Below are 27,865 nucleotides of genomic sequence, written 5' to 3' on the forward strand. Positions count from 1 at the left end.
TTGGCAGAACACATAGAAGGTGCAACAGGTCTACTAAAGAGACTTCCTACACTACGCTTGTCCGCCCTATCCTGGAGTATTGCTGTGTGGTGTGGGATCCGCATCAGGTGGGACAAAGAAAGGCAGCTCGTTTTGTACTATCGCGAAATAGGGGAGACAGTGCCATAGACATGATATGTGAATTGGAGTGGCAATCATTAAAAAAAAAGGCGTTTTTCGTTGCGACGGGACCTCTCATGAAATTTCAGTCACCAGTTTTCTCCTCCACTTGCGAAAGCACTCTCTTGGCACCCGCCTTCATAGGGAGAAATGATCTTCGCGATAAAAATAAGAGAAATCAGGGCTCGCACAGGAAAAATTAAGTGCTCGTTTTTTCCGCGCACCGTTCGAGAGTGGAACGGTAGAGAGACAGTTGAAGATGGTTCATTGAACCCTCTGGCAGGTACTTTATTGTGAATTGCGGAGTAATCACGTAGATGTGGATGTAACATGTTTGAGTGTGAGGCGGTAGCTGGTGGTGTGTAGCTCAGAGAAGGCGCTAAAGAAGGCTAACGTGCTAGAATGGTCTTGAGACATTATTTTATTAATAAACTCACACAGAGGTGGGCGGGAGGTTAAATGTTCAATCTTCGATCGTAACTATGGTATATTCTTCCTCCAAGGACTCAAAAAAAATGTTCAAATGTGTGTGAAATCTCATGGGACTTAACTGCTAAGGTCATCAGTCCCTAAGCTTACACACTACTTAACCTAAATTATCCTAAGGACAAACACTCACACCATGCCCGAGGGAGGACTCGAACCTCCGCCAGGACCAGCAGTACAGTACATGGCTGCAGCGCCTCAGACCGCTCGGCTAATCCCGCGCGGCCAATGGCTGAAAGAGGATGCCGTGCATTGCTGTGTGAATGTAATAAACAAGATTTTCAATGTGACGAAATAGCATTACAGTTGCGTTAAAAAAAAAAAAAACAGTTTTTAAATGAACTAGTGTGCTATTTCTTCACATCGGCTTTCTTCAAAAATAGTTTCTGTTGTCTGAGGTAAACGCTGACGTAATCGTCGCTCGACGATACCAGCAGAAACAGAAACTTTAATTTCACCGCGCAATTTTAACACTACAACTGGTAGTTCGCTGGCGTTGCACTACAGGGAAGTCAACGTGAAGTGTTCTCGACAAATCCGGGATGTGACGAAACCGAACGACGGACCCATCAGACACCTATTGTGCAACTTACATGCCGTTACCATTGTTAGCAAAGTGGTTACCGCCAAGCGTGAATGTGCATCGTTTCCCTTTCCGTTCTTTCTCTAAGGTGGATAAGCAGGCTACTAGCTTGTTTATGTACAGTATATCTAATAATAAACCAACACTCAAAAAAGGCTCTGAGAACGGCAGTATATTTACAATGTGCAGCCGATATTTTTATAGGCCGTAAGTCGGTATTTTCCGTCGTTATACGTATATTTCGATCTGCCGAGTGCCGACAATGATACTTTTTAAAGTTGATATTTTTAAAAATATCGGCAATCCCCAACTGTACTATGACTAAATACCAAAGAGACTCTCACGGCCGGCTAGAACCGTAGGGAGATTTTCAGCGCCTCTAGCGAAACAAACGTAAACCATGTACACCTGTCAGACGGATGATCCGTTGTAAGTGTTGACAAGTAGAAGTCTATGGCACACTTAGAAAAATTCTTGTTGGAGTAGCTAGGAAAAACAGATAAAAAACCATTTTGTGCAGTTGCGACAATACTCGTGCTGTTTAATCTTGAATATTGAATCTTAGGGAAGAGGAATATAGCGTTAAGTGAAACGTAAGTAATGATGTTTATCGCATGAGTGCAAGGATTAATTGGAGACTTAGAAATCAAGAGCACAGACAAAATTGTGGAATTAAAGATACAATCGGTAGTGAAAATTGCCTAATTCGTTGAGAAATACGATTGCTCTTGGACCGTGTAAGTTGCGTAATAACACGACATAAAGTAACAGGAACAGTAATACCCTTAATCGTTTTACTTTACTTTATAGTTTTCATCCAAAATTGCTCTGTTCTTTCATTCTTTTGACTGACTGTCTCAAACTGGAGAGGTTACGATTAAAATTTTACTGCTATCTCACGCAGGCTCCGCCACAACTTACCACAACTTCAGCTTGAGACCCCGTTCGCGCCAACATGGCTCCTTTTGAGACCTTCGCCCATTGTTGTTATGAAAATGGCAACACAGTGGCTAGGTTTCACTGCAGTGGCTCCAGTTACAAGGTTCACTGAAGAGCAAAGAGTGTTTTGTTACACAAAGGCATTTAATAATGTCGTAAAAATCGAATTCACACAATTCGCCCTCATACTTTGACATATTTCTGTGCATACTCTCCTTGCCCACTAAGACATTTGCTGTGCCCCGACACCAGTTTACGTAGCTCCTGACAAGACAGTGTGGCACCCGGTAATTAAATCGTAATATCTTTCTTGAGAACCGAATCATTAGCAGGCAATTTACCTGTAAGATGTTTCTTCATCTTTGGAAAGAGATGAAGATCCGAAGGTGCAAAGTCCAGGTTCGGATTCAGGCATTGGGCGCAGTTCGTTCGTAATCTAGGGTGATTTTCAGCGCCTTTGTTTTTCCATCTGTACGGTACTTTCATTATATATTCGACATTTTTAATATAGTAGTAGATATGATCTATTGGACCTACTCACGTCCCCTTCGTTCCTCTTTGCAAAGCTAGTAACAACTTCATAAATATCTTAGTGTTCTGTTAGGTACGTAATAAAGTAAGACCAGTGAGTTATTCTTCCCCCATGGTTGCTCAAAGCCATGTCGTGAAACAACGAAGGGTTCGGAATGAACGTACTTTTATTGCTACAGTAACTGGTAGTGTGCAGTTTGTAGAAGCGACTTTGTGCAAGGATACAGTTCACTGCCCCACACGCCGAAGATTCAGGAATTTTAAGAGCAGTCTCGTTATGGCACTCCCATCTGGCGTCCTAGTTTGAACTTCTACACTACAAAGCAAACGCATCCAGAAGGTACTTAAATTCTGTCGCTGCTCGCACGTCGATTACTTCTTCTTCACTTCTTCCTTAAACTGAAAAAAAAAGAAAAGGAAACCAGACCCGCAACAGGTAGGGGCCGCAATCTCTCTGTAGGCTGGACCTCAGACAAGCATCTGAATAGTATCCGTGTTAAACATAGCTTATAATTTTATAGAATTCCTTGTCATTTCGGAGGCCCTTGATTTTATTCTACTTATTCTCCGAAAGGGGGCTGGAAAATTTAGAAACTGATATATATATATCAGTTTCTAAATTTTTTATATTACAAATGATTTTAGTAAACTTATCTTTACCGAGTGGGATCATAACCCTCTATCACCTTTGGATCCGTATTTGGCCAAATCTGGGCCTCTGTTGCCGTGTATTCGAGATGGCGGATAGACACCATGATTTCCCATTGTCATGAACATCTTTTAGTCCATTCTCAAACGCTGAGCACTACTTCATAGTACGTTTACCACAGACTGCAATAACTGTTCAATGGATATTATCTGCACAAACCAAACACCCCCTTGCTCTGCATTCATTGATTCATCGTGATCCCATCAAGAAGGCGAAACTTGGGGATGTGGAACGAGTCAGATACAGATTAACAAAACACAAGCAAATCATAGAAACTTAATCTGTACACTCGATAAACAATAATCTGTCACTATACTCCCTGAGTTGGGGGTAGTTGTTTTCGCCGAGCCCATTCTCGAAGCTTGTTACACTCACTGCAGAACTGGGCATTGCATGAATGAATGACGCTGTTATTACCCATATGCTGGCGGTTGTGGTTATTGGCTAAGACTGCTGGAAATTAGCAATCTGACCCATCAGTTACAGTTCCAGTATAGGACCGTCGTAGCAATAATTGCACACAGGAAAATAAGATAGCACCAGGAGAGCGGCGTCAACAAACACTAATAAGCCAATATGTGGAAAACAACACAGTTGTATCGTTCAGTGATCAGTGAGATTTTTACAAATGGTTCAAATGGCTCTGAGCACTATGGGACTTAACATCTGAGGTCATCAGTCCCCTAGAACTTAGAACTACTTAAACCTAACTAACCTAAAGACATCACACACATCCATGCCCGAGGCAGGATTCGAACCTGCGACCGTAGCAGTCGCGCGGTTCCGAACTGAAGCGCCTAGAACCGCTTGGCCACCGCGGCCGGCAGATTTTTACAAAAAGGAAATCACTGCCGAATAACAACACTGTTCACTATACAAAACAAGCACTGCCTCATGATGATTCATGGGAGTCGTTAACAGCATGTTTAATTAATAATTTAAAAAAATAGGGTCTGCCCCTATCGGAAGCAAGATAGTGCGCACGACAATCATTGTTTCTGATGCTAGCCTACTACTGGCTTGAAGAACACACAATGATACACTGTAAGAATAATAGCCAAGCCCGAAGTATTGTTAACCGGTTGAAAAGAGCAAGAAGATGTAGCAAGGATGAGAACCGAACTCCCGAAGTAGGTTCTTTACCTGACTTGGCTGCGAGTTCTGGAGAGAAATCAGAGAACTAGAAAACAGTACGCTGCTTGACTCTTTATTTTGATCTTATTTCGGCGTGATTGCCTTCATCAGTACATCTTCAAGCAATCGCATTTATTTATAATTTACATAATATATAATTTATACCGAGCGAGGTGGCGCAGTGGTTAGACACTGGACTCGCATTCGGGAGGACGACGGTTCAATCCCGCGTCCGGCCATCCTGATTTAGGTTTTCCGTGATTTCCCTAAATCGCTCCAGGCAAATGCCGGGATGGTTCCTTTCAAAGGGCACGGCCGACTTCCTTCCCCGTCCTTCCCTAATCCGATGAGACCGATGACCTCGCTGTCTGGTCTCCTTCCCCAAACCAACCAACCTATATAATTTATAAAGGTATTTACGTTTTATCTTGTACTCAAGTCCTGAAGTTGCAGGTGGAGATTTGTCAACTTTGAGTAAACCATTATTGCTGTCTGTAGTGGGTGGTTGTAATATTGTTTTCAGGAGCGTTTTAAAGCTGTTCGATAATTTGCTGTTGCATGTATATTATAAGTTTTTTACTATATGAAGGTTGTAGAAGCTTATGATAGTAAAACTGCGACGCGGCTGATAAAATATATATTCTGCAAAACGTGGCTTAATAATCAGAAGACGACTTCCTTTGCTCGCCATTATTTGTTAACCATGTCTGCATCGGTAATCTCTATCTCGAGGACGACTTGCCTCCACTTAGATCTGATCCGGAAGAAGCATAGACACAGAGTGAGGCGAGGTCCACTCGAAGTTTTATCAGCGCGGTTTCCGCCAAACAGGAAACTGTGTAAGTTGTGTTAGGCCCTCATGCAACAATGGCACCGGCGCCAATAGCCACCCGGTAGACTTGGGAGGAACCGTTGGAAAGGCATTCAGTTGGCACGCTTTTTGCGTGATGGAGGGGAGCGTTAGCGAAGTAGACGTTCAAACCATCCAATGACTGCTTCGCTTTAGCCGCCGTCTTGGGGATTTTAATTAAACAATTAACAGCTAATGCTGTCGAGCTGAAACTTTGTGTGCAGTGACTCCTGCACCTGGAGAAGTTATTGGTCGCTGTTCTTGCTAAGTCCAACGTAATTAAACATTTAAAGTCCGACCATTAAGTTTTTAACGAATCTAAACTAATTAGAATATAAAAATTCTACCTTCCTCGAATTATTACTGATTAAGTGATACAATTGCTTATGGGAAGTTCGTGATATTCCAGGTGCTACATCGCCATGTGAGCGAGACGTCACACTAAATGCACTATCCAAGCATCTATATCTACAGAGGAAATAAAAGTATTGACAAACCATTAACCAGGGTAGCAATAAAGAGCTACACCAATAACAGTATTTTTCCCCATTCACGTGCACCGGATGTTTAACAGGGTAATTTCAGCCAGTTATTTACTATATTACCTGCAGACAATTTATTTGCTTCTTCATATGGACATTTCCAGTATACAACGCTCATTACTTGTGTAAGATGGCTGCAGTTGCTGTAACGATTATTACATTGCCGGTAATGCCACAGGACAAGCAGTCTCTAATTAACCTAAACTGAAACACATGCTTAATTACTGATGTAAAGCCGTCATCTACGCGCTCTGTTGACTTACTGCTGTACATTAAAAATGATAATAACTATAGAAAAACTGGTGCGAGAATATCTGGGTAAACTGAAACCGCTTGAAGTAAACAGCCAACTGAGACTAGCGTATTAAAGTAGGAACTTAAGAATTAGTTATTTCTGGAAATATAGAGACATCGACAGAATTCATAGTTTTGAAAATAGATAGAGTATAGAAAAAGACTTACAAGATAATTTTTTGCAAACAGAGCATATCAGGAACATTAAAAATGCCCCAGGTTCCACGAATATTGCTTTACGTAAAATTATACACCGACGGAAAAAATTGCAACACAAAAAAAAATAATAATTATCTAAAGAAATGAAACTTCAGGAATACGTTTGTCTAGGTAACGTATTTAAGTGATTAACATTGCAGTATCACAGGTTAATGTAAGCCACTGCAAATGTGAAATGCTGGTACATTAATAGCTGGTGTAACCGCTAGAATGTTGAATGCAAGCATGCAAACGTGCATGGATTATGTTGTACAGGTGCCAGATGTCAGTTTGTGGGATGGAGTTCCATACCTGTTGCACTTGGTCAGTCAATACAGGAACTGTTGTGGATGGCGCTGGACTTGTTATCCGATGATGTCCCATATGTGCTCGATTGCAGACAGAGAGCTGCTGATCGAGCAGGCCAAGGCAACATGTCGACACTCTATAGGACACACAGTGGTATGTGTGTGAGCTTTATCCTGTTGGAAAACGTCCCCTGGAATGCTGTTCATGAATGACAGCTGAACTTGTCGAATCACCAGATTGACGTACAAATTTACGGTCAGAGTGCATGGGATAGCCACGAGAGTGCTGGTGCTGTCATACGAAATCGCACCCCAGACTATAACTCCAGGTGTAGGTGCAGTGTGTCTAGCATGCACACACGTTGGTTGCAGGCCCTGAGCTGGGGTCCTCCTAACCAACACACAATCATAACTGGCAAAGAGGCTGAACCAACTGTCATCAGAAAACATTACTGACCTCCAACGTGCTCTCCAATGAGACCTCAATTGACACCTCTGAAGTCGCAGATGGTGGTGTTTTGGAGTCATGGAATGCATGCTACAGAGCGTCTGTCTCGGAGCTGTCCTTGGCGACCGTACATCCAAGTGACCACCACTACCAGCAATCATTAACAGTGGCTACATTCCTGCCAAGTCTTTTTGCAACATCGCAGAAGTAACATCCAGCTTCTCATACCTCTGTTATACGACATCGTTCAAACTCAGTGGGGTGCTAATAATGGCGACTTTCCCGCCTTAAATACATTTTTGATTAACATCAACTCACCACGTCCAGTCTCAAAGGTAACTAATGCCCAAGACCATTACAGCGTGTACTTAAAGCAATCCTGATTTTCATCCTCATAGTGGTGCTATTACCGCCACTCTTACGTGTCCTGCGCGAAATATGAATAGACGTCATCTTTCAGATGTAGAAACACTCCTGACAGCTTAGAATTGCGATTTTTTTTCCTGTCACTGTATACGTTATTTCAGTGAAATATTTCAGCACAGGGGACATTAAAATGAGCATACGTACACGGCATAGCAGATATAAATAGCATATCGGGCAGATACACAAGGATGTACCAAGACACACATATCCATATAAGCTCAAGTACGATATTACAATACTACTCAACATCGGAGAGACAGTGCATTTTAAAATTTTCCCGACAAATTGAATGTTGAAACAAATTTCGGGCTTGCAGCCTTCGATAGCTCACCTGAAGATGATTGGCAGGTGGCCGGTTGAAATATACAATGAATTCAACGATGATCGGCTGCAAGCCGGAAATTTGTTTGAACATTGGATAGATTGCTTATAATAATTTTGTAGGCAGTTGCAGCCGCTCCCGAGGAATAAAAACAAGGCCCACAGACGATTTTTTTGGTTTTGGGGCGAGAAACTAATCACATCGGTTCAGATATGGACCGTTACGTGATACATAATAACATAGCTTCATTTCACCATGCATTACGATGTTTGGTGTTTGAACCTGTCGAAATTAAACTTTCACTCCAGCCATTGCAGAAGCATTGTCTCATCCTTGTCCTCTGAAAATTGTTACATCCAGCTCATCCTTTTCCATAACCTGTAAAATATTTTGCTTTATGCTAGCGGCTTTCTTCCCCATTTTGTGGAAATAACCTAGAGATGACTCATTTACTTCTATTTTTTTGATTTCTATGTGACTATAACGAATGATTTCACTGACCTATATCGAGACGTTCGGCGTGCTGTGAAATATGATGCAAAGATACTTCAAATTTTTTATATAATTTAAAATCTTTTTCTTAACAATTCCGCCCAGAAGCGAAACAAATTCATTTTATTTGATGGTGAATAAATAGCTCGTAAATCTTTTGCCCGACTGTGACAGTGGTCTCTAGCTTGATCAAGTGTTCTCTTAGTACAGCATCATATTTAGATAAGGCTTAATCAGCTGCAGAAAATTTCCTGTGTTTGCCGTCAGCGTATGCAGTGTGTGGTGGCGGAATGGAAGGTTCTGTTCAGCCGAAAACGTAGGGACTTCTATAAGTCTTTTTAAAATATCTATCCATTTCCTTTTTCCTTTTTCAAATGCTGTCTATCATGATTATAGTTCTGTTGGCAATCAGACTTGCTCTTAAGGGTTTCCACTTTTCAAAATAAGTCTGATGTTGTTCTGAAGTTTCATGGTTGTAAACTTTCGGACTAACTTTTCATCAGGCATAGAGATCAGTTACAAATTTTAAATTTAGATGTATTGTTCAAACTCGCGTCTGTAATAAAGATCCTGCAGCGAAAATAGTACAACCCACAGTTTATAGTAGAGTTTGCCATCCAGGTTCTCGGAATTTTCTCATCATTTGGTTGACTGATACACAAACAATCAAACGTCAACTGTCGGTTAGCACCCTTCATCTTATTTTTATTGCCTTGTCTAATAACGGAAACAAATGGTCCAAATTTGTTTTAAATACTGCATTCCTATTTTAATTAAGACAGCCCTTAGATTTTCTGGAAGAACAGGGAAAACCCACTGGTAGTTATTGGAAAACAAAATATAACTACTACTTTCAGTGATTTCTTCTTCATTTGCTCCCTCTTAAGTGCTACACTGACTTTGAATCTACTTAAATTTACATTACAACTATCTACAAGATTTTATACATTTTCTTTGGGTTTTAATTGTTTCTTCGTGAATGCCTTCCCTGACTGGTTCTTCACTTTTGTTACTACTATCAGTTTTTTAAAATTATCTATAAATTCACTCCCGGTTTGAGATAATTTTACGTCTTCTTTCACGTCGTTTTTGTTTGGTACTTTTTAAATACTTGATATTGATTTAGAAGGTTTGATAAAGTTCAGCACTGAGCTGGCCATCGACCAGTCTTTCAAACTGCGGCCCTATTTTCTTCTATGTTCCATTTGGGCGAAGACGTTTCATGTTTGTGTACATACACTGAATCGCCAAAGAAACTTGTATCGGCATGCGTATTCAAATACAGAGATACGTAAACAGGCAGAATACGGCGCTGCGGTCGGCAACGCCTATATAAGGCAACAAGTGTCTGGCGCAGTTGTTATATCGCTTACTGTTGCTACAATGGCAGGTTATCAGGATTTAAGTGAGTTTGAACATGGTGTTATTCCCCGTACGACCATTTCACGAGTGTTCCGTGAATATCAGGAATACTTTAAAACATCAAGTCTCCGACATCGTTGCGGCCGGAAAAAGATCCTGCAAGAGCGGGGCCAACGACAACTGAAGAGAATCCTTAAACGTGACAAAAGTGCAGCTCTTCCGTAAACTGTTGCAGGTTTAAATATTGGGCCATCCACAAGTGTCAGCGAGCGAACCACTCAAAGAAACATCGATATGGGTTTTCGGAGCCGAAGGCCCACTCGTGTACCCTTGATGACTGCACGACACAAAGCCTTACTCCTCGCCTAGGCCCGTCAACACCGACATTGGACCGTTGATGACTGGAAACATGTTGCCTGGTCGGACGAGACTCGTTTCAAATTGTATCGAGTGGATGGACGTGTACCGGGTATGGAGACAACCTCATGAATCCATGGATGCTGCATGTCAGCAGGGGACTGTTCGAGCTGATGGTGGCTCTGTAATGGTGTGGGGAGTTGGAGTGATGTGGGACACGTGATACGTCTAGATACGACTCTGACAGGTGACACGTACCTAGGCATGCATCCTGTCTGATCATCTGCATCCATTCATGTCCATTCTGCATTCCGACGGACTTGGGCAATTTCAGCGGGACAATGCGACACCCCACACGTCCAGAATTGATACAGAGTGGCTCCACTCTTCTGCGTTGAAACGCTTCCTCTGGCCACCAGACTCTCCAGGCATGAACATTACCGAGCATATCTGGGATGCCTTGCATCGTTCTGTTCAGAAGAGATCTCCACCCCCTCGTATTCTTACGGATTTATAGACAGCCCTGCAGGATTCACGGTGTCAGTTCCTCCAGCACTACTTCAGAGAGTCCATACCATGTCGTGTTGCGGCACTTCTGCGTCCTAGCGGGGCCCCCTACACGATATTAGGCAGGTACACCAGTTTCTTCGGCTCTTCAGTGTATTTTAAATTATATATTTGAAGAAAGAAGTACGTGTTACTTAAAATTTATTTGTTATAGTCAGTAAGAACGACTGTTTCGTGATAAAAACTAAACAATTATAGAAACTTTAATTTCTTAAATACACACAACATTTACACTGAAATTATTATGTGCAAAATAAAGGAAATTTAATATTGTTTCGGGATTAAAACACAAATTCGTTCTTTCCGCGCGCTAAACGAGATTGGAGTTGTGAAGGTGGTTCGATGAACCTCCTGTCAGGCACTTAAATGTGATTTGCAGAATGTCCATGTATATGTTGATGTAGAAAACATTTTTTAACATTAAAATCTTCACCTCGCTAAAGATTTTGTGCATCTGGTGTCGGGAAGGTCACTGTGAATAATGGCTGGCTTTTTTCTAAACTGAACGGTAAAACCAAATGAAACAAGCAGCCTTTTAGACAAAGAAACTCTGTTAAAAAGTACAATATTATTATCACACTTTTACTATGAGCTAATGTGACCAAATGCTCAGATGTGAAGTATCGCGATCCAGTCGTAAAACTGGTCTAGAATAGCTACCAGTATGGTATGTGATACTGCATAGCATAACAAGACATTGAAAATTATAAGGAAGTACAGTACGAATTGGTTATTAATAAATCCAACTGTGACGCCAAATTACGTCACTCAGTATGTACATAACCACATGTGTGGTTATGAAATTAAGAAATCTGCGTATTGTTTGCTATTCCTGAACTGCTGATTGTTATAGGAAAAAAATTTATGAAGGCTTGTACCCTTATGGAGCATCTGACAACTGCTGAGTAACTTATTTCATTTCAGAGCGTTGCTTATTTAAACAGTATTTGCCTAGAAGTTCAAAGAAACTTGAAATACTAGATGATCGTTACAGTAGAATATATGTTTTAACTACACACATTTGAAATGTGTGCAGTAATGCAATCTGGTGGTACTTTCAGGAAATCTAATCATCTCTCAGATGTTCTTAAACACTTCGTTATTCACATTGAGGGATTCGGAGAGAAACAATCATTGATAATTGTCATACCTGTGTCCCACTTGCAGAACCTTGATCGACTTGAAGCTGAATTTAGTGGGAATAGTACGCAAAAATAAACGTGAAATTCCTGCTGAGGTCCTTCCCAATAAACACAAAGATTTTCAGTTCAGATTTATTTGATTTTTTCGGGACAAACGTGTACGGTGTTTTATGTTCCAAGGAAATCTTACTATTTAGTTCTAATACACGCAGTGCAAAGTGATGCGAGCATAAATGAAGAAACAGATAGCTGCAAAAGTAAGAAAAAATAAAGTGACTTTCTGCAACTGCCTTCTGAATAAGTGTCGTATAAACTTTCTTCAGTCTTATCATGTTCAACTCAGAGAAACATGTCACGGTTCATCATTATCATCATCGTCGTCGTCGTCGTCGCAAAGTAACTGCACAAGAATTTTCGGGTATTTTCCATCAAGAAAAAAGGAAACTCCTTGTCGCCTTCCCTACGAGTAAGAGAAGAAAACGTTACATTCCAATAATATATTTCCACTCGTGTGTGTCAAGTGACGCACTATAATACAAGAATACCAAACCTCACGTCGGGTTAGACGCATAATAATGGGCAGTTTGACATGAAACAATAATACGAACAATGACACCGAGTGCACTATTCTAAACATGTAGACAGTAAAAGAAAATACAGTGCAGTAGAAAGTTTCAGAATAGGCAAAAGCAAATTCTCTCTGGTAATTTTGAAACCGACACGAGTAAGTATCTTTTGCTGTCGCAATTCATAAATAACAAACGTAACTATACTGCCCTTCCTATATTGTACTGTATTGCGCTACAGAACCAGATCTTTAATTTGAATCCAAGATACGCCAAGCCTGATATCTCCCTAATCCACAACCTCATTTTTTTACGATCCCAGTACAATCGCTAATAAAGTATCCTTTTCTTAAATTTACAATCTCAAATCTCTACTTGCTATCAAATAATAACAACACGAAAACCTTCACAGCGCAACCAAATCGTATAAACAGATCGGTGACTGTCAGACTACATAAAAAATGCCTCCTGTACAACACACACACACACACACACACACACACACACACACACACACACACACACACACGAGAGATGATTAGATTTCCTGAACGTACCACCAGATTGCATTACTGCACACATTTCAAATGTATGTAGTTAAAACGTATATTCTACTGTAACAACCACACTGTATAGTGTGTGTGTGTGTGTGTGTGTGTGTGTGTGTGTGTGTGTGTGTGTGTGTGTGTGTGTGTATAAATAAAACTGAGATGATTGATATACTGTCTAAAGTACTGCGTGAGAATAATTTTTGTTTACACGCAATTTTAACGGTAAAATACGCATATGCGTGCAAAATGGTCAGGCCCAGTGCGCAAGCCAAGTTGCCCCTCCCGCTCCCGTTAGTGTCGGAAATGAAATAACGAAGAAAAAAAAAACTTCTGCAACTCGTGCCATAGAACCTAGCAAGTTTTGTCACCCCCAGAGTTGATACCCGGTACGGATAGCAGCCCCCCCCCTCTCAACCCCCCCCCCCCCCAATCCCCACCCACCCAGGTATGCCACTGAAAAACTATAATTTGTCTGTAAAATGATCTTTGAATGAAAGCCCTTTGTCTAATCTCTATTACTTTTTACTTCATTTGGTAGGCTTATAGCCAGTTTCATCTTCACTGAAGCCATTAATTTCTCGTTCGGCTTATATCTCTAATAGTAATAATAATAATAATGCAGATGTAAATAAAGAACAGGAAAAAAAAACAATGCAGGAAATCTATAACACTGCAAATGAAGTTTTAGGAAGGAAGAGAGAGGTAAGAAATCAAAGGGGTTTGATAATACGTGATGCAGATGTAAAACAAGCAATTGAAAAAAGGTGGAAAGCATACGAAGTAAAACAGATATATGCTATGAACTATATGTATAAGGAGAAAAGAATAATTGTGAAGAAAATATCCAGAAAGGTTCTTGAGGAAACATGAAATAAATTCCTAAGTGAGTTGGAGTGTGATGTACAAAGGAAGCAGCTAACTGGATGTAAACTACTTATGCACATAAATAAATGAGAAAAGATACGACAAGATTAAATTTAATAAGTGAGCAACAATGTATAAAACATTATAAACAGTTATGGTATAGTGAACAAGCGAATGAAAAGATATCAAGTTCCAGAAGCAAGCCATATAACATCACAAGAATCAGATACAGTATTAGAATCTGCAAAAATCTGGATTAGACGGAGCGAATATGGAACTTATTGAATATGGTGGTATAATATGCAAATTAAGAATTTTCCTTCTACTCAATAAATGCTGGAAAAACGGTCACATACGTATCTCTCTTCCTTGGTCAACAGCCCTAGTTAAAAATCTGTTCAAGAGATACCAAAAATTTAGCAAATTATAGAAGAGTTACGTCTCATGAATACAGGATATAAAGTCTGTACTAAAGTAATAAATAATAGCATCTTGTCTGCTGGGAGAAGAGCAAACTGGATTTAGGGAAGGGAGATGGTGTTTGGGTGATGTCTTCACCATTAGAGAAATAGTAGCACAAAGAAGTGAAGAGCATTTGGAAACGCATTTTGCTTTTATATATTTTAATAAGGCGTTTGACAGGGCAACTCGAATAAAATTATGGCAAATACTAGAAAATAAGGGCTATCCACCACATCTAATTGTGGTAATAAAGACGCTGTACAGAAATAGGCCTACAGATTTTATCATAGGCACAAAAATTAAAAGACATGAACGGCTTCTACAATATACAATCTACAGTCTACAATATACACATACAATATACAAGGGTATAGCTTATGGCCCAATCTTAATATACAGTGCGTAACAGGTATACGTGCAGATATTTCTATTGGTAACTGAGGAAGGTGTACTGAACAACATTACATCAGTATTTACGTCTTTTGCAGACTAATAATTATAGTCATTACACATATGTTTTTAGGTTGATTAGTAGCTCCAAGTATATGTAGCAAGAGCAAGCCATTAATGCTTATTTTCCACTGGGCAGAAGGTCAGCTGTTGAAGTGTGGACGCGTCGACGCAAAACGGGTAGTCTGTACTGTCCACTTAGTGGACCAATATGAGCGTGCAGAAGACACCAGGTCGTAAAGTCTATGATGCAGTTGTGTGGAGACTGTTCGACGCAGAGAAAACACAACAAACACATTGTGTGTGTACATATTACATTGTGTGTACATACACTGACGACATTTTAAACAAATGTAAACTGCTAGTAGATCCAGAAATTAAATTAGCAAACAGTGTCTATTCAAACACTCTTGCATTTGCAGACGATCAAATACTGATTCCAGGATTCAAGTAAATGATAAAATTACAAAATCCCATGTATTTTTCAAATAATGTGAAAGGTGTACAACTTTGCTTCCGCCGTTTGCCGATAGGTGGCGACAACGGTTAAGTAGCGGTCGAAAGAAACAGATTGCAGACGTCACACAGTTAGCTTGGACCTCGGTCAACATAACCTGATTCAAACATTATTAGATCTGTTTCTGCATCATAAAGTTGTTCCTGATTGATTTACGAGCCTAATTCTCGTAATTTGCGGGAGGTGTTACTGTTTTGTTTCAATATGAAGAAAACAGCGGCTGAATCTCATCGAATGCTCTCAAGTACGTATGGTAAGGACGCTATTAGTGAAAGAACGGTGATTTTAATGTCGCAGACCGTCATAGTGGTGGAAGAGAGAATGTTTTCGAAGATGCAGAATTAGAGACATTGCTGAGTGAAGACTCGCGTCAAACTCAAAAAGGATTTGGCACGATTAGTGGGAGTGACACAGCAAGCCATTTCAAAACGTCTCAAGGCTATGGGCATGATTCAGAAAGAAGGAACTTGGGTCCCGTGTGAGCTGAAACCAAGAGACGTTGAACGGCGTTTGTGTGTTTCTGAACAGTTGCTTCAGAGGCAAAAACGGAAGGGATTTCTGTATAGCATTGTGACCGGGGACGAAAAATGGGTTAATTACCACAACCCTAACGCAAAAAATCAGATGGATATCCCGGTCGTGCTTCCACGTCGACGACGGCCAAACCGAATATTCACGGCTCCAAGATCATGCTCTGCATTTGGTTGGACCAGCTAGGCGTCGGGTACTATGAGGTGTTAAAACCAAGTGAACCAATCACAGGTGCTCGTTATCGAACGGAATTAATGCGTTTGAGCAGAGCATTAAAAGACAAACGGCCGCAATACAGCGAGAGGCAGGATAAAGTGATTTTGCAGCACGACAACGCTCGACCCCACGTTGCAAAAGAGGTCAAAACGTACTTGGAAACATTAAAATGGTAAGTCCTACCCCACCCGCCGTATTCACCAGACATTGCTCCCTCTGGCTATCACCTGTTTAGATCAATGGCGCATGGCCTGACTGACCAACACTTCCGATCACATGAAGAAGTCATACATTGGATCGATTCGTGGATCGCTTCAAATTATGAATAATTTTTTCGACGCGGGATTCGTACACTGCCCGAAAGATGGGAGAAAGTAGTGGCCAGCGATGGAAAATACTTTGAATGACACATGTGTAACCAATTTGTTTCATTCAAGCCTTAAATGTTGGGGGGAAAAAAACGTGGAAGCAAAGTTATACACCTTGTACATAAATCTTGTAACCTTAGAATCTCAGTTAATAAAATCAAAATTGCGGCTTTTAGAGGAAAGGATCCAGTCAGATCAAAGTTTTTGATGTAAATGACATTTTAGAAGTAGTACGAAGTATAAGTATCTTGGCTGAGACATGTTTTTATAAAGGGAAGGACGTGAGCTAAAAGATAGCAAATATCAAGTCATGTGTCCTCGGAGTCTTTTGCGACGGCATACATGAATAAAACGTTCTCGGTTTTCAAGCCGCGTCAATTCGAATAAAATCTGACGACGATGGCGGAGATGGTCTTCGAAAGCTCGAGGATTTTATTCGAATTGACGCGGCTTGATAACCGAGAACGTTTTATTCAAATATCAAGTTGTATGTGGGGCCATTCAAAGAACATTTAAAAAAAGTTAGGAAAGAAATGAAAATGAAATTCTATATAATAATGACTTCACCCGTATTGCTTGATGGCAGCAAAGCCGCGGTGCCGACTAAAAAGCAGCTGAATAAAAAACAATCGGCGTACGCGAGATTTTCGAGGAGTGGTAAAGGATGTACGAAGATTTATAGGATACGAAATAAAGATGTTAGGATGCATTAAATGTAGAATCAGTAGACAATAAAACATGAAACAATAGACCGGTCGCTTATAAAGATAAGAAAATACCAGACTTCGCAAGGCAGCGTCGGATTACAAGCCGAGGGAAAGAAGAGACCGAGGACAATCCAGAACACGCTGGAGACAACTATGAAGCTGGAACAGGCAACGATGCGTAATCCACGTAGTGGAGAATAATACTGTTATTTATCCTTTGATTACACACACGCACACAACACTGACATCGCTGAAAACACAAGAACATTACACATATTCTTGAAAACTTTGTGTTGATATATAATAGATTACTTCTTCAACTATTCTGTTTTCCCCATCATCATCATCATCATCATCATCATCATCATCATCATCATCATCGTGTTCTGCCTAAAGGCAGGTTTTCACATGGTAGTTCTCCAGGCTGTCCGGTCTTCTGCCATCCTCTTCAGGTCTGCATAATTTCCTCTTCCCTTTATGTCGTCTATCACCTTGTATCTCCTTCTTCCTCTCAGTCTTCTCCCAGAAACCAATCCTTCCAAAGCATCTACTAGCAAGCACTTCCTTCTCAATGAATGTCCCAACCAGTTCTTTTTCCTTTCTCTTACAACGTTCAGTAGACATCTTCACTAACCAACCCTTCCCAATACTCTTTCATTACTCACTCTTTCCATCCACCTTATTCTCTCCATTCTCCTCCACATCCACATCTCAAATGCTTCTAACCTTTTTTCATCCTGTCGTCTCAGTGTCCATGTTTCTGCCCCACATAGTGCCACACTCCAAACAAAACATTTGCCAAGCCTTTTCCTTAGTCCTTTATCTAATTTGCCACATAAGAGTCTCCTCTTTCTGTTGAATGCCTCCTAGGCTATGGCAATTCGAGTTTTCACCTCCTGGTGACATCTCAAGTCTTCAGTTATTGTGCTTCCCCATCCTGCTGATATGTTATTTCTGTTTTTTTTTACATTTTTGCACTATTTTTCTTTCATTCAGTACACACTAAGTTCTTCTCTTGTAATACTGTTTCTGTCAGGTCCTTTTCAAATGGTTCAAATGGCTCTGAGCACTATGGGACTTAACTTCTGAGGTCATCAGTCCCCTAGAACTTAGAACTAGTTAAACCTAACTAACCTAAGGACATCACACACATCCATGCGACCGTAGCGGTCGCCCGGTTCCAGACTGTAGCGCCTATAACCGCTCGGCCACTACGGCCAGGCAGGTCCTTTTCCTTCGCCTGGAAATTGCATTTCAGCTGCCTGTATTTTTTGTCATCTGTAGTCAATTTCCAGGATTAACTTAAAGTGTTATTAGATGCGTAGTTATTTCTCTGGAAAATTTTATTTTTGTATCCTTCCATGTCTTGCCATCTAGTGTTAGCTAATGTGTACCTTATATAGTCCATAATGCACTTTACCGCAATTTGTTTCATTTCTTTGTTGCAGTGCGACACAATGTATAGACACAATATAGCTAAAAACAAAGCTGGCATTGCAGGCACTAACGGCCCCTGGGCGTGTGTGTTTTCCAGCAGACAGCTACCAGTACCAGCTGCAGTCGATGTGGCAGAAGTGCTGGAACACGAACCAGAGCCTGGTGCACAACCTGCGCTTCCGCGAGCGCGGGCCGCTCAAGTCGTGGCGACCCGAGACCATGGCCGAGGCCATCTTCTCCGTGCTGCGCGAGGGGCTGTCGCTGTCGCAGGCGGCGCGCAAGTACGACATCCCCTACCCGACGTTCGTGCTCTACGCCAACCGCGTGCACAACATGCTCGGACCTTCCACCGATGGCGGAGCAGGTCAATATCCATTTTCTTTACTCGTCTTATGCCTTCCGAGAGGAGTCTGACTCGCTATCACATAAATTTTTGGCAACAAAAGTGCTATTCAGAATGAATTTTCACTCTGCAGCGGAGTGTGCGCTGATATGAAACTTCCTGGCAGATTAAAACTGTGTGCCGGACCGAGACTCGAACTCGGGATCTTTGCCCTTCGCGGGCAAGTCCTCTACCAACTGAGCTACCCAAGCACGACTCACGCCCCGTCCTCACAGCTTTACTTCGGCCAGTACCACAATATCCTTTCTTTCAGGAGTGCTAGTTCTGCAGGGTTCGCAGGAGAGCTTCTGTAAAGTTTGGAAGGTAGGAGACGAGGTACTGGCAGAAGTAAAGCTGTGAGGACGGGGCGTGAGTCGTGCTTGGGTAGCTCAGTTGGTAGAGCACTTGCCCGCGAAAGGCAAATGTCCCGAGTTCGAGTCTCGGTCCGGCACACAGTTTTAATCTGCCCGGAAGTTTCAAAAGTGCTATTGTTGAGGTAGCAAGCAAAATTTGTGACTGAGTTGAGCTTTTCTTGTTAGGGGAGGCATAGCATGTTATCTTGGACGGAGAGTCATCAATACGTTTTGGAAGTAACACCGAGGGAATTAGGTTGGAACCCTTGCTGTTCAAGTTGTACGAGTGGCATTCAATAAGTGATGCAACATATTTTTAAATGTTTTTTTTTTATTCCAGTCTTTGATCACAATATGAATTCTTTAGACGATGACCGGTTTCAGTCCGTAATGACCGTCCTCTGATCTATAATATACAAATATATACACCTAGTGAGCAGTGTGTTTTTCAACATAATACAGCAACACGTATCACAATATACTGTCATACAGCCATGGAGATGTACAGAAAATACGGTAAAACGTACCTTTTTTACACCATGTCCTAAAGAGATAAGGCCATAATGGCATCGTCAAAACATACAAATATAATCAGCATAGCATCGTCATATAGATCTAAAGTAACGTATAGAATAGGCCGCATCGTCCACACAGTCATTATTGCAACTGGCTACTGAAGTACAGTAGCTACCAGAAATCTGTCTGCCTACATCGTCCCTAGATGTCGCTACTGTCGGCTCAGATGTACTCATCATTTACACAAAAAACATAATCTGATAAAAACACATTATGTAAAATACACGAAGCAAACTTTTAAAATTGATAACTATCATAGAAACTAAAGTGTGATACATTAAAAGACGAATACAGTTACCCATATAAAATTATTAAAAGGAAATATATGAATAGAATAGGACCGATCCTTTTTATGGCGAATTTACAGTCAACAATTAATATACGTATTACCTTGCCTGTAGCAACCTATAAATTGCCTATGAAAGATAAAATGTCTGTATGACAGCTGAAAAAGGACAGATCAATGATCAGCGCCCTCTGTTGGGTCGGCCGCCAGAATGTTATTTAGGCTTGCACCGATCTTAAAAACTTAATCATTAGAGGGCTTTACATACAACGTGATATATCTCCCACAGGAAACTTTTAAACAACTATTAACAGTCAATAAATAAAATTATATAGTCTGGTTGTACATTCAATGAACAGGTAGGACATAATCACTTACAGGATTAGTGCGACTAACATATGGAAGTGAGGCAAATGCCTACTGTTCTCGACATAAATTATCAAGTAAGGCTAGGTATTAATACTCGAGGGGATTATTTGGTTATCGTAGTACGTCATCAAACAAAGCAAAGTAGGTGTTGGGCACCCTAGTGGGCTCATGCTTTTACGCTTTGTAAATCTCCAACAAGTCAAGAGCGCGACCCTTCTCTGCCCTGTGTAGAATACGCATACAACTCTCGATGTTGCCTAGGGTGTGGCCGGTTTCTGCCAAATGCATTCTCAATGCAGTTTTGTTATGTGCCTGCAAACGCTCTCTGAATCTACTTTTAAAAGAACGACCAGTTTGGCCGATGTAAAATTTGTCATAGTTGGTGCAACATATTTTTTTCTGAAAGCAGGTTGGTTTTATTCAGAATTCCAATACACCATATTATTCCTCGCTCTTTTGGCTACAAAACTCTATTTTTCGATATAATTTCCATTTAATGCGACAGCATTACGCCTCCTTACTGGAAGGACTTGTATGCTCGCGTGGTACCTACCACTCTTCTGGTCGACGACGAAGCCGATTTCTTGCTGCATCAGTAGTTTCTCCGTCATCCACATACCGCTGTGCATCCTTCATTGGGCCAAACGGATGAAAGTCTGAAGGTGTGGGATCCAGGCTGTAGGGTGATGGGGAAGAAGAGTCCAATGAAGTTTTGTGAGCTCCTCTCGGGTGCGCAGATTTGTGTGGGCCTTACGTTGTCGTGGAGAAGGAGAAGTTCGTTTGCATTTGCGTGGCGACCAACACGCGGAAGTCGTTTCTTCAATTTCCTGAGAGTAGCACACTAACACTTCAGAGTTTATCGTTCCACCACGAGGGAGCACTTCAAACAAAATAAGCGGTTGAGGATGTGGTTTTGATCTTCTTCTGCGAATGAGATGTGATGTGGCACCACTCCATGGATTGCCACTTGTCTTCAGTTCGGAGTGACGAACCCATGTTTCATCGTCTGTGACGATGTTCGACGAAAAATTCTCACGATTAGCCTCGTAACGCGTAAGCAATTTTTCAGAGACGGTCCTTTATTGCTCTTTATGGTCTTCTGTTGGAAGGCGATAAACCCACCGGTCACACATCTTTGGGTTCCCCAAATGGTAGACGTGTGTGTCAGCACCACCTCCAAAGACGTCCATTTGTGCAGCGACATGTTGATTGTCATCCGTGGATCACCTCGAATGAGAGTGTCCGCACGTTTCAACATTGCAGGAACCACAACTGTGTGCGGCCAGCCGGTACGCGAGAGATCGGACAGGTGTGCGCGGCCTTGTGATGATGACAGATGTATTGCCCAACGACTCACCGTGCTTTTCTTCACTGCCAAGTCTCCGTAGACATTGTGCAAGCACCTATGAATATCTGGTGACTACTGCGAGTACAAGGCTGCTATAAGAAAAACGATTGATAGGCTTCTGAATTTTCTGAAGCTGCGCAACGTTACCGATGTAGCCAGTGAAAGACGAAATGCTGTCGTCTGCGTTTGGACGCTGCCGAAGCTGCTAGGGTCGGTGGCGCCTCAAAAAATGTTCAAATGTGTGTGAATTCCTAAGGGACCAAACTGCTGAGATCATCGGTCCCTAGACTTACACACTACTTAAACTAACTTACAGTAAGAACAACACACACACACCCGTGCCCGAGGGAGGACTCGAACCTCCGGCGGGAGGGGCCGCGCAGTCCGTGACATGGTGCCTGAGACCGTGCGGCGGTGACGACTCGTACTGCGGGAGATGGCCCCACGTTCGCCGGTGATTGTCTTATGTCCGCGAAAATATAAAGTTTCGCCCGGGTGTCCGGACGTATTTACAACTAACTGCTCTCTCTGTACAATCGGAAGAACTCTAAGGACTGTACGCCACGCCGGTTGAGAAGCAAGTCCTGTGAGATCAGTCAGTGGTTTACCCTAACCCTAACAGTCAATTAGATTAATATCAATCGGGGAAAATTTAGATACACCAAAGGCGAATGAAATTGTATGGTAATCACCGAAACAAAATGAAAGGGAAGTGCCTGGCATATTAACACGGCAGCGGCCTGCCCGGAAGGCACCGCCATCTTTGAAAATCAACCCTAGTCTGAGAAAGTTTCCATAGCGTGTCTACCGCGAATAGTTAATATGGAAATAACATTTTCGTATCCTTAACCACTCTTTAGTGCGCGCATCACGTTTTCTCTTTTATTTATTTTTCATAACACAAGCAAAAAGGCTGCCAAATCCAACGCGTCGTCGTCTGAGCTCCACACTTCCTGGTAAAGAAACTAACGCTTGTAGAAGCATGCTTGAACCGCGTGGAATTTGTGCATGCTTGCTCAAGCACACTTGCGCAAATGTGCTTGATACGCATACAGTTACGTGTGTGGCCGTCTTAAGGTTTGATGATTGCGTTTCTTATGTTGAAATTAATTATTGTGTGGGGAGCTACGTGCACTGGCTTAAAGCTAGAAACAACTCTAAGAATGAAATATGCCTTTTATTGTTATCGAATACTATAGCGTAATATTTGTAATGAGACGTTTCTAATAATTGTTGTTGACAGCTGAGTGCTACTAACGTTGTGAAGCAATACTTTCCATTTTGTGCTGTTTTGTAATTGTGTAATTTTACTCCTTGCTGCAGATTTGCGCCCTAAAGGAAGGGGCCGCCCGCAGCGCATACTGCTTGGATCCTGGCCAGAGGAACACATTCATGGCGTCATACGGGCTGTTGTCTTCCGTGACACGCAGCACATCAAAGATGACTCGCACCTTGCCTACCCTCGCCTGGCAGTACGTATCACTTCTACTTTTATGTGAATGGAATGCTTGCAGTTACACATGAGGATTTTGTAAGCTCAGCCAGTAACTCTTAATTAGTATTCCGTACATTTAGAGAAACAAATTAACTATCTTCCTAATGATTTCCATTGCTCTTGCTAATTACTCGTAAGAATGCCATTACTCAAGGTTACTTGCAGTGTTACTGCTCATTACACCAGTCATAATCTAGAGCCAGGCAGTCTTGCATGTGTTCTTCTGTTTATAACGCAGGTGGTTAGAGGTGCGTTCTCATTTATTAGCTTATTAGTAAGTACAAGACTGGTTTGATGATTCTGGTAAAAAAAAATCAACTTACCTATCGTCATAGATTCTTTTGAGGGCTATACGTTTGTCCAGCGATCATCTAGCTTTCATCTCATCGGAAAAATATAAACATAAGAAAAGTTTTGCATCACCCCAGTTCCCCGCACTCCTGAAGACAGACATTGACTGTGGATATTGTGTCACAGACACAGTCCCTTACACTATTCAGAGATGTCACTAAAACCGACCAAAGATGTAGACAACCATGCATGAGCAACATCTATTAGACGGAGGGGATCGAACAGCCGATCAGTTCCAGTCATTTCACCAGGAAGGAGGTACACAGCTCCAGCATCTATTACACGGAGGGGGCCGAACAGCCGATCCGTTCCAGTCATTTCACCAGGAAAGAGGTACACAGCTCGTGTTGTCTGTAGTTCAATCGTGCCTAGACGGTCAATAACGCGGTTCGATCGCGTCCGCGTTGTTACTTTGTGTCAGGAAGGGCCCTCAACAAGGGAAGTGTCCAGGCGTCTCGGAGTGAACCAAAGCGATGTTGTTCGGACATGGAGGAGATACAGAGAGACAGGAACTGTCGATGACATGCCTCGCTCGGGCCGCCCAAGGGCTACTACTGCAGCGGATGACCGCTATCTACGGATTATGGCTCGGAGGAACCTTGACAGCAAAGCCACCATGTTGAATAATGCTTTTCGTGCAGCCACAGGACGTCGTGTTACGACTCAACTGTGCGCAATAGGCTGCGTGATGTGCAACTTCACTGCCGACGTCCATGGCGAGGTCCATCTTTGCAATCACGACACCATGCAGCGCGGTGAATATACTAATCGATTTGCAAAATCAAGCGTGTTATGAATGCAAGAAAGCACGATCACCAGTTAACTGCCAGGACATACCGGTATGGTAAGAGTTAATTCCGGAAGACATTTTCTCTTCCCACATTGAATGGCAACTTCCCCCGATGAATAGGAAAATTGGAAATTAGTGGTAAGGTCTTATGGGACCAAACTGCTGAGGTCATCAGTCCCTAAGCTTACACACTACTTAATCTAACTTAAACTAACTTAAGATAAGGATGACACACACACACACACACACACACACACACACACACACACACACACACACACACCCATGCCGAGGAATAGGAAATGACTGCACAAACTATTCATTTATAGCATTAGTGATTAACTTGTGAAAGTTTGTGGCGTTGGCTGAATATCTTGAGGTAACATTTGAAAGAAAGCTAAAATTAAGGGAAAGGAATGTTCAGGACAAGTGTGCACATCTTCAAGGATACCACGTACAAGAATCTTGCGTTTCCTATGTTTAGTGTTCTTACTCATGAGCCTGAGGCTTTCATGATGTTGGCCTAAAAATTAAGGTTGGGTAAATTTAGAAATATGGTACGTAGATGGTGACTGAAAGTGCTAATCTGTGTGTACAGTGAACTGAAATGAGAGTCACTTCAAGAAAGGAACCTCCTTCCCGTGAAATGTTGTCAGTGAATTTAGAGATTCTAAATTACTGCTAAAGATAACTTCTTTAAAGTAAATGAATTGGATGAAAGGATCATCAGGATACGGCTAGAAAATTTCGATCTGCAGAATTATATAGTCATTTTTTTCCATCACACCATACATGAATGTACCCTGAAAAAGAGTGATTAATTATCATATAAAGTAAGGAAGATAAGACCTTTTGTGCACTGTCACTGATGAGGTCATTAGAGAAGGAGCACACGCTCAGATTGGGGATGGATTGAAAAAGGAATTTCCTTGTGTCCGTCGTAAAGGAACCATTTGAGTAGCAGCCTTAAACTAACTTAGGGGAACATCGGAAAACATAAATCGGAATGATAGGATGGGGATTAGAACTACCAACCTTTTGAATGCAACGCTCTTCACTGACGTTCTCATAGTCACCAACATTTAATCCAATAAAGTAAAACCCATCCACTTAAAGCCTATGTCGAATATTTTTCGGAATTGATTTTGATTTGTTCTAGAATCAAAAACATTCTTTATTATTTGAAAATAGGCCTATTTTGGTTACAAATCAGAGTTTACATATCACATTTACATATCGGAGGTGACATGGGATGCTCTTTGTTGCAGACAATCTAACTTTATTTTTCAGTGCTTATGTATGTCTCTGTGTATGTTCTGATGTATTAATTTTGTTTTTTCCGACTTTTTACGTGTGAAATGGCAACTGAGTTAACTTTGTTTGTGTTTTTGTGTACATTACTGTGTGGTATCTTATGAGTTCCTATTTGTCTTATTACTGTTGCAGTCTCACACACAGGCAAGAAGGAGCCCTCTGCCAACAAATCTTGTGTCACGCTATGTTTCGTCACCCCTTGCTGTTGGTGGCTTCTCCCAGCACATAAAAGAGGACCCGGATTTAACCTATTCACACTTAGCAGTAAGTTACATTTGCCTGATTGAGAAATTTCATTTTTATTGTGCATAATTCTAAAACCAAAACATGAACTTTATATTGTTTCACTGTGTTGTGCCAATTAAAAGAATCAAATCATGCTAATGTAACAGTACCAGGTCACACAGCTAAATAGGCAAATGAAACTGTTCTATGAGGAGAATGAATCTATGTATCTTCCTATGCTAGGAGCAATAGTAGTGAGCAAAAAAATGCAGCTCATTGATGTCGCTCAAGAAAATTTAAATGTGAGAGGAGTGCCTGTGTTCTTGATAAATTCATTAGAGACTGGGTTGATGCTCAGGAAGCAGAAGGAATTGTAAGAGGAATCATCTAGACCATAAGTGATTTATTGAAACCTTGCAAAACCTCTGTTGTAAAGTAGGACAGCTAGATGAGGATTTGAACCCTGCCCTTTCCAACATGAGCCCAGTTTTCTGTGTGAGTCAAAATAAATCTTAATATTGGTAAGTGAAAGATAAGACATCCTAGGGGATGTAGATCATAAGAAATATTACAAGCTTTGAAAAGGAATGAAGTTGAGAAAGATTATCAGAAGATAGATAATAAATTGCTGATTAAAAAAAGTGGGTTTGGAACAAAATCTGTCTGGCCCTATGATTTATTAGAAAATAAATACAAAAACTCTTTTTGCAGCCTTTTAAACAAAATGTCTACTAGGTATCCAACTTCAGACTGCCCTACTGAGGCATTAATAACTATTAGATAGAGCAGGCAATAAATTACAGTGTAACAACTTCTTGCAAAAATATGTCTTCAGCTGCAATACAGTGTAGTTTCAATTCAGTTGTCTGTGAGATGTTGATTATTAAAAGCATGCCATACACAATTTTCAGTACGTAGAAGTGTTGTGGAACACTCATTACTGTGTTGGGCCAGCAGGTTTCTAGAGATTCGCTATCTTCCCCTAATCATACAAGCTGCCGCTTGAGGAGGAGTTGAATGTGAGGAATGCAGGTTGAGCTGTTTAGTACGCTGCTAGATAACTGCTAAGAAACAGACACACTGTTGGACAGGAATATTGACAGGTGATGATGGACAACATGAAACACAGTACGTAAGTAATAGAGGTGGAGTGGTATATTTATTACAGATTTCAACACGTGGGAAAACAGGGTAAGGGGTAACAGCTATAAATAACTTTAATGTTTGACACAGTTCAGACTCCCAGCTGAAGTTCGAAATCAGACTCCCATTAAGAAATATGTCCTCGGGCACCAATGCTCACTTTTCACGTGTTATTCATACTGGCCACCAAACTGTTGAGGAATCCTTAGGGGATATTGTCCCACTCCTCTCTCAACGTGGTTTTCAGTTCTTGCACAGTTTGGGGAGGTGGTGTTCATTGAGAAATGTGTGCTGTGTAGCATTTAGGTCCAGGGAATACGCAGACCATTCTGTACATTCAATATCTTCACTTTCCAGTGTGTCAGTCACCTCAATGGGCCAGTGATTCTCATCCATAAACAGACAGTCGGGTCGTACCACACCTCTAAATAGATGGACATGATCCAGAATAAAATCTCTGCAATATTGCTGTGTTGTAGTGGTACCTCACACGAAGATATGCAACGGTGTTTGGCCATTGCACGTAATACCTGCCTACACCATAATTTCTAGGCCATACTGATAACTTTCATGAACATTCTGTGGTGTGAAATGTGTTCCACACACTTTCCACACTAATTGGTAGTCAGAATCACTTTCCACAGTGGAGTGGGATTCCTCATAGAACAGCACTCTGGACCACTATTGCTGACCCCAACCAACATGCTCCCTGCAC

At 41.4% G+C, this 27,865-nt stretch overlaps 1 protein-coding gene across 1 annotated transcript in view; it reads left to right on the forward strand.

The window, feature by feature from the left end:
- The window catches only part of LOC126481822 (protein bric-a-brac 1-like), a 1,776,705-nt gene that overhangs the window by 1,743,517 nt on the left and 5,323 nt on the right, over positions 1-27,865 (forward strand). Inside the window, exons 13-15 of the mRNA XM_050105780.1 lie at positions 18,616-18,882; positions 23,156-23,304; positions 25,915-26,046. Coding sequence (XP_049961737.1) covers positions 18,616-18,882; positions 23,156-23,304; positions 25,915-26,046 — 548 coding nt within the window. The remainder of the gene's footprint in view (positions 1-18,615; positions 18,883-23,155; positions 23,305-25,914; positions 26,047-27,865) is intronic.

The sequence above is a fragment of the Schistocerca serialis genome, chromosome 5, assembly GCF_023864345.2.
Source record: "Schistocerca serialis cubense isolate TAMUIC-IGC-003099 chromosome 5, iqSchSeri2.2, whole genome shotgun sequence".
Taxonomy (NCBI): domain Eukaryota; kingdom Metazoa; phylum Arthropoda; class Insecta; order Orthoptera; family Acrididae; genus Schistocerca; species Schistocerca serialis.